The 8,166-nt window shown below is 46.4% G+C and overlaps 1 protein-coding gene across 1 annotated transcript in view; it reads left to right on the forward strand.

Moving 5' to 3' along the window:
* Window positions 1-7,296, forward strand: part of KATNAL2 (katanin p60 subunit A-like 2) — a 110,837-nt gene extending 103,541 nt beyond the window's left edge. Inside the window, exons 14-16 of the mRNA XM_010840958.1 lie at window positions 5,311-5,473; window positions 6,283-6,385; window positions 6,895-7,296. Coding sequence (XP_010839260.1) covers window positions 5,311-5,473; window positions 6,283-6,385; window positions 6,895-7,034 — 406 coding nt within the window. The 3' untranslated portion in view covers window positions 7,035-7,296. The remainder of the gene's footprint in view (window positions 1-5,310; window positions 5,474-6,282; window positions 6,386-6,894) is intronic.
* The last annotated feature ends 870 nt before the right edge of the window (window positions 7,297-8,166 follow it).

An 8,166-nucleotide genomic window follows, 5' to 3' on the forward strand; every position in this document is an offset into this window, starting at 1 on the left:
GCGGGCACTTGAACTGGGCCTATAAAATGTACCTGGCTCTCGGTAGACAAAAGTGAAAGTTCCCACTAAAGAAAATGGCCTGAATAGACTCTCCCCTAGAACAGCAAAAGGTAAATTCAGACAAAAGCAGACAAAGGAGTTTGGTCCAACTGGGAAATGTAGGTAGGAGGAGTCAGCTCCTGCAGAGCTCAGTGCAATGGATGAAGTAGCCTTTGAAGCTTTGCTCGTTGGTGGTCATCTGCCAAAGCCCACGACAGTTCTGGAATCTGTTCTTCAAGGATTGTCACGATCTCTTACTTTACGTTGGTTACGGACATTCTGCAAAGACTCCGCCTAACAATCTGAAGGTTGCTTTCCTCTTGCCACACTGAGATGGCTTGAAGTTAACGTTTTCATGATGGAATGAGCAAGCTGGAATTGTGTTTAATTTCCAAGTTCTGTTAACTTTGGGATGATCATTTTCCCAGGAGCAACACAGTTTAACGGGAGACACAGACCAAGGGCTGAGGAAGGGCCCTGACAGATTGGCACAGGAGCCCAGGTGCTCAGGTGCGAGGTCCTGGCCCATGTAAACTGTCTAGGTGGCCAGTGGGCATTGCCACCTTGTCTCTCGCAGTGGGCACCGGTCCAGTGGTCAGGCTGTGAGGTCTGTGAGCCTTCACTGAGTCACAGTCTCTCTCGCTGGTTGCTTTTGACCTTCGAGGTGATGGAACTATGAAATGACCAAGATAAAGGAGATGTGAAAACAGAATAATTTAGGTTTAAAAAAATCAAAGTGTAGCAGCTAAAGGGAGTGTTTTCTGGTTGCCGCAGGTTAAATTTTTTCACATGAATATATTGGCAGAAAGAATGATTTCTGGGTACATTCCATTTATCCTTTGTTTCCTCCCTTGTATGATTATATTATTATTGATGTCATTAAAAGTGCATTCATCAGGCCCGGCTGTCAGCGACTTGCACTTATTTTGTGCCCACAAGCAGTTTTGAGGTAGATCTCTTGCTTTAGGGCATTAGCTGATCAATGAGACCATCTGTCGTGAGGGATAGTTTTTCCCACCTCCCTCTGCTGCCTCCATTTTCCTGGGGCTTTCGGGGATCTGGTCTTCCTCTCACTAAGGAGTCCCTCCCGCTGGGATGGAGAGACCAGAGGTGCCCCCACCAAACAGCCATCCTTCCGCAGCCCCTGCACTTTCCGGAGGGACAGCTGATCCAAGGGGAGGCCTTGGGGGAAATAAGGCAACTGCCCACCACCCCAGTGCTGCCGTTTCTCCAGCTTATTCTCTCTTCCTTCTTGGTTTTCAGGGGCTCAGGTCTTGTTTTATCTTTGAAGTTTACAGGGCCCAACATTCCTTCAGTCCAAGGCCCAGGCCTCCCTGTTATTATAGCCTATTATTTACATAGAAAGTGAAAGTGAAAGTCTCTCAGTTGTGTCCAACTCTTTGCAACCCCATGGACTGGAATTCTCCAGGCCAGAATATGGAGTGGGTAGCTTTTCCCTTCTCCAGGGGATCTTCCCAACCCAGGGATCAAACCCAGGTCTCCCGCATTGCAGGAGGATTCTTTACCAGCTGAGCCACGAGGGAGCAATGGCACCCTACTCCAGTACTCTTGCCTGGAGAATCCCATGGACGGAGGAGCCTGGTAGGCTGCAGCCCATGGGGTCGCTGAGGGTCGGACACGACTGAGCGACTTCACTTTCACTTTTCTCTTTCATGCATTGGAGAAGGCAATGGCAACCCACTCCAGTGTTCTTGCCTGGAGAATCCCAGGGACGGGGGAGCCTGGTGGGCTGGCGTCTCTGGGGTCGCACAGAGTTGGACACGACTGAAGTGACTCAGCAGCAGCAGGGAGTTTATCACATTCATTTCTGTGTACTGGAGACTCAGCAGTTGACAATACACTTGCCAGGAGGGGAACGTTGCTGGACTGAATTCCTGAACGAGAGTCTAATGGCTTCTCTTCTCTGTTAGAAGATCTCCCTGACCCCCTCCTTTCGTCGCCCCTCACCCACCCTCCTCCTGCCGCCAATCCAGGCCCAGCTCTCTGCTAACTGTCCAAAACGACTCTGGATTCACTCAGACTTACCAGGTGTTCAGTCCATTTCGTCTTCTTGGAGGCATACTTTCCAGAACCTTCTTACCAGCTCCAAACTGAGTGGCTGTCCTCTGCACCCCGGGCCCCCATGTCATCCCTCTCTCTGTCAGACCTTCTGTTTCTCGGAGCCCGTGTGGCCCTTTGGTTCGGCTCCTCCTTTGGTCCTCCAGTACTTTCCCAATAAAGGGTACATGGGAGGTGATATTTTTTTAGGCTCTGCATGTTGGTTTGATCAAGATAGTACATTGGAAATTATTTCCCTCCAGTCCAGGTTCGATGCACGATACTGGATGCTTGGGGCTTGTGCACTGGGACGACCCAGAGGGATGGTACGGGGAGGGAGGAGGGAGGAGGGTTCAGGATGGGGAACACGTGTATACCTGTGGCAGATTCATGTTGATATTACAAAACCAATACTATATTGTAAAGTTAAAAAATAAAATATAAAAATAAAAAAAAAAAAAAGAATTTTGAAGGCACCACCCTATTTTTTTTTTTTTTAATTATCTCACTTTGCTGATGAGATATTATTCTCCATCCATTGGATGCAACCCATTTTTCCTCTCTGGAACATTTATGGTCCTCTCTTGGTTCCCAGGGTTCTGAGAGCTCACCTTAACGTGACTTGGGGTCTCTCTGCCGCTCCTGCGCTGGTGTCAGGCCAGTGACTGAGGCACAGGCCGCGGAGCCTCACTGTTTGGGTTCAAGTCCAGGCCTTTCATTCACTCGCTTTGGCTTCAGGCAGCTACTCTTCTCTGCACCCGTTTCCTCATCTTTCATGGAGATGGTCGTGCCTACTTCATAGGGTGGTTCTGAAAATTAATATCTGAAAAGTGCTTGAAACAGTACCTGCCACTTGGTGAGTGCTATTTAAGCATTAGTTTTTATTATTATTTCAAATGTAAAAAATAATCTCCTAGAGGGCTTCTCTGGTAAAGAATCCACCTGCAATGCGGGAGACCTGGGTTTGATCCCTGGGTTGGGAAAATCCCCTGGAGAAGGGAAAGGCTACCCACTCCAGTATTCTGGAGAATTCTATGGATTGTATAGACCATGGGGTTGCAAAGAGTCAGACACATCTGAGCAACTTTCACTCTCTCCCTCAGAGGCCTGCAAAGTTCCTTTGACCCTGTGTCTGGAATATAAACGTTGGCCGTGAGAGGGAGGGGGCGCAGTTGTGCAAGTGGCTGAGTCTCTGATGAGATGAGTTTCCACAGGGTGAAGCTGATAAAGCAAATGCGAAAAAGATAGGTAATTGTTATTGCCAGGAAAGCGCCCTGGACTGGATTCTTAGCTCGGAGGAGTAATAGGTAAACAAAAAACATAATCTCTTAAGAAATCTGGTCCTTCCAATTTAGATTCAGATATATTTCCTTTTCAACTTAAAAGGAAATATCATGACATAGATTCAGAATGAGAGTAAGAAAAATGGGAAGATGCTTTGCAAAGTCTTGGTATCTTTAGGACAGAAAATTTGGTGACCATGTTACTCTTTATTAGTGGCTCAGCCAAACCAACACACAGGCATTTCCTAATTTCTTACACTGGAAAATCAAACAGAGATTTCCTTCCCATCTAGAAGATTGAAATTTTAACATACAAAGAGTTCACAAACTTACACTCAGAATGATATGTTTTTAATAAGTACTCAAGGTAACCAGAGCCGCAGTCATTGAGGGAAAGTTCCACTTTACATAATAATTCCAAATAATACATTTGGAATGGAAAATTTTTTAAATCGCCATTTTGCATCGCTCTCATGAAACAATTTATTCAAAGATCATCAACAGATGCTAAAATCACTAGTGGAAATGGCCTGGGGAAAGGGGTCTTCACACGGTGCCAAAGTAGTCTACACAGAACACTTACTCCTTGCAAGGGATCTTATCCAATGCAGAGAGCCGTGGTCAGCAGATAATCTCAGTAACTAAACATCACATCATTAAAGTGAGATACACCAACATGTGGATTCCAATGTAATTAATACGAAAATGTATCATCTCTGAGATATACTTGACAGAACTGTTTATCCTGAGTCTGATTAAGTTTTGAGATCTCACTTCCATCTTGGAGGACGGGGGACAGAGGAACCAGTTACCTGATACCACGAGGAAAACATGCGAATCCAGAATGTAGGGCATTGTACAGCTAGCCCTATCTTTTCAAAAAGAGGCCAAAGCAAGGAGACTGCTTTAGATTACAAGAGAACTAAGAGATAGAATAATACGTGGTACATAATCTTTGATTGAATTTTGGTTGAAAAAAACTGTAAAAGATATTTGGAGGATGATTGGAGAGATTTTAATATGGAATAACCATTGGACATGTTATGTAATGATTCTGTTAGTGTCATAATGATATTGTAGTTATATAAAAAGTCCTTTTAGGGGGAAATACACACTGAAGCATTTGGGGGTGGAATTTCATGATGGAATTTACATTGAAATAGTCTAATAAGAATAGATACATAGATATGAAGCAGATACGGCAAAATGTTAACTGTTAAGTCAAGATGGTAGGTATGTGGATATTTGTTGTTTTAGTCTATTTTTCTACTTGCTTGAAATTTTTACCAATATATTAAGAAATGTAAGGAAATGGCCCACAGATGCAAAATTGCACAAACCTGGCCTGATAGCGTTTTGAGAGGAGCAAGGGTCAGTGTTTCAAAGGGCCACATTTGCACTGGGCACCCAGGAAGGAGCATTCACCTTCACTCACAATGGAGTGAGATTGTCATTTGCTTCAGAATGTATGTGAGTTCCGGAAGAATTAGTGTCCTTCCCAGAGTGCCCACGTTATTATCAGGAATAATGTACTCACTGGCAGGATCAGATTGGAAAACTGATGTTACAACTGCATTGGGAATGCTCACGTTTGGTTGTTGTTAGCTGGATTTATTTCCCCTCAAATTAAGTCACTTAAAAATTCACATGAGTTCTTTGGGGGATTTTTTTTTCTTTCTCCTTTTCTCTTTCTTTTATTCTCCCTCCTTCCTCCTTTCCTCTCTCCCTCCCTTTCTCTCTCTCTTTTTTCTTCTTTTTTAACTATTTCTTTCTCCCAAACAACACGAAGTGGTGGTGCTCTCCCCTCAAGCACAGACGTAGCATCACAGGGAAGATGCAGGATTGTCTAATTTGTTCTTCAGACACAGTTGTGGTTCACGAAGCGCGTTGACCGCCTCAAACCAGTTCCTCTGTTTCGGCCGTGATTCAGGGAGCTGGACTGTGCCATGTTGCGCCGCCTGGAGAAGAGGATTCTGGTGGACCTGCCGAGCCAGGAGGCCCGGGAGGCCATGATCCACCACTGGCTGCCCGCCGTGAGCAGGAGCAGCGCCCTGGAGCTGCGCGCGGACCTGGAGTACAGCCTGCTGAGCCGGGTGAGCCGCTGGGGAGGCCGCCCCGAGACCCTCTTCTCAGCAGGGTCATCTCGTGAGCTGTTCGGAGGCTGGAGTCACCTAGAAAAGATCCAGGCTACCCCCAACAACCCAACAGGCCTCTCCTTCATGAAAGAGTGAGCTCTTTGTCCCTTGCAAGCATTCCAGCAGAAAGAGATGCGATGAAGTGGAACTAGCATAGGGCTTAGACTCAGGGCCTCTGGTCAGATCCTGGCCCTGTCGCTTGTATTAGCTGTGTGCCCTCGGGGACATCACGTCCTCTCTGAGCCCCAGCTTCTTCATCTGTAAAATGGGTAACAGGCCACAGAGGGTTACTGTGATGATTAAATGCACATCTTTCACAAACAGTAAAGCTTTATTTAGGTCACCTGTCTGTTATCCCACAGCCACGGGTGTCATTGCTTGAAAGGACTCTTGAACGTGGTGTTCTCTGAGGTTCCTTAGAGACAGGTTATAATCTTATTTACAAGAATAAAAGTGTCCACCGAATTTGATCATCCTGGGATCTGGGCACAAAGGCCCCATTAGGCTGACTTGGGCGGGCCAGTCCTTCACCAGCATCTCACCACCTTTGCTTGGATGGTATTAGGAAGCCGTTCGTTGCCCAGCTCCTTAGGTTATCCAGCCTCCCTCCCCCCAGACACTGTTTATCCGGGAACCTTTTATATAGTGTCCATGGGTGACAGACACGGAATCCAAACAGGGGCTCTGACACCTGGTCCTGCCTGTGAGGATGTAACCACCGCCGCGTTCTGCCTGCTGCCTAATGGCTCGGTCTGCGGGTGTTTCAGGAGACCGAAGGCTACTCTGGCTCGGACATTAAGCTAGTCTGCAGGGAAGCAGCTATGCGGCCTGTGAGGAAGATCTTCAACGCCCTTGAAAATCACCAGTCAGGTACGGTGAGGATGACAGCCAAGGGGCTCTGGGAGAGAAAATTGTTTAAAAATTTAGCTTTCGCCAGCAGGTGGCGCCTCGCCTCTGTTCCTCGTGGCTCCCTACACTGCCACTCGTTCTTTGGTGGAAATCTTCCTTCTGCACCCAACTCCTTTCTCCTCTTCTGTTCTGTTTTGGATCAACTTTGCCCCCAGGTGATAAACTCCTTAGGGCTCGGGCTTTTATTTCTCTGGTACACTATGTGGGGCTGGATCTATTTGCGGCACATATAAATATTAAATAATACTTTTTAACGATACATTTAAGTCAGATTTTGTGTATGGGCTTCAGGGGCTGAATTGCACATTAAAGATGTTTTCCCCCAACCTTCTTTAGCCTTGCCTGTTGCTGCATTAACCATTAAGAATGCTGCATTATGCATTGTCTTGAAAGAAGGTCTATTAGCGTTTCAAGAGCATTGATCACCATTAGGTCGATTGTTGAGCCCTTATTCTTGTGTTTCCATCTAGGGAGCAGCAATTTACCTGGGATCCAGCTGGATACAGTGACCACTGCCGACTTTTTGGATGTGCTCGCCCATACCAAGCCTTCAGCAAAAAGTCTGACTCAGAGATACGCAGCCTGGCAAAGCGAGTTCGAGTCTGTGTGAGGTCACATTTACCCTGACTTGGCCTCAAAGAAAACCACAGAGGCCTCCTCATTGATTAGTGTAAGTTTACAGGAAGAACAGAAAATTGGAATAGAAAACAGAAAATTTACCTTGAAGATTGGATTAATTTGGACAACTGTACTACTTTGGAAGTAGATATTTTCATGGTCAATGTCAGCAAAATACTGAAGATTCTAATTACAGGTATGTGTCATGCAGTGGAGACTTTTCTCACAGTGAGACCCCATAAAATTTCAATGAGTAATTTCTTGTAGTGTTCCTCCTTTGTGAACTGGCATTTTTCTTTTGAAGAATGTGTGGTTAGGAAAGTTGTGTTGGGATGCACAGGGTGGTTCTGAGTTGGGGAGCCAATCAGAAGTGGAGCTTGACAGACCATCTGACCAGCGGACAGTTCAAGGGTGGATAAAGGTGAGAGCATGGAAGGAAGCAGAGTTTGCTTCCTTCTTCTGACAATATTCTGAATCTCATCAGCTCTCCCTGATTCTGACTCCAGCCATTCTATCAGCAGAGCCAACTCCTAATAGACTAGCCCCACTCAGGAATGTCACTGGCCCATCTCAGAGTGAAAGTCACTCTTTGCAACCCCATGTAGTCAGTCCATGGAATTCTCCAGGCCTGAATACTGGAGTGAGTTGCCGTTCCCTTCTCCAGGGGATCTTCCCAACCCAGGGATCAAACCCAGGTCCCCTGCATTGCAGGCAGATTTTTACCATCTGAGCGACCGGGGAAGGCCATCTCTGGAGACGAGCTGATAGCAGTGGGGATAAGCAACCACTTTCCCCACCCACCAGTTGCAGCGTTTTGAGTTCTGGCCCCTGTTAACGTCTTCACATCTCACACCCTGTGTGTTCAGCCCTTCTCTTTCCATTGCCACAGCTCCTTGTTGGATCCAAAGCTTAGGATGGGATATCTGAGCTTCTGGAACAGTCCTCCCTGCTCTTAGGCTCCTCCTTAATCTTCTTATGGGGTTGGAAACAGCTGGAAACATCTCATTTAGAAACCCACAATCTGAGGCATCAGCTTGCAGATCCTGGTACATTTTGAAGGCTTTCACTAAGTAATGCTGTCCCTACCCCCACCTGGAATTTTCCCATGGTGGCCACCTTCTGTC

The sequence above is a fragment of the Bison bison genome, unplaced genomic scaffold, assembly GCF_000754665.1.
Source record: "Bison bison bison isolate TAMUID 2011002044 unplaced genomic scaffold, Bison_UMD1.0 scf7180017864153, whole genome shotgun sequence".
Lineage (NCBI taxonomy): Eukaryota > Metazoa > Chordata > Mammalia > Artiodactyla > Bovidae > Bison > Bison bison.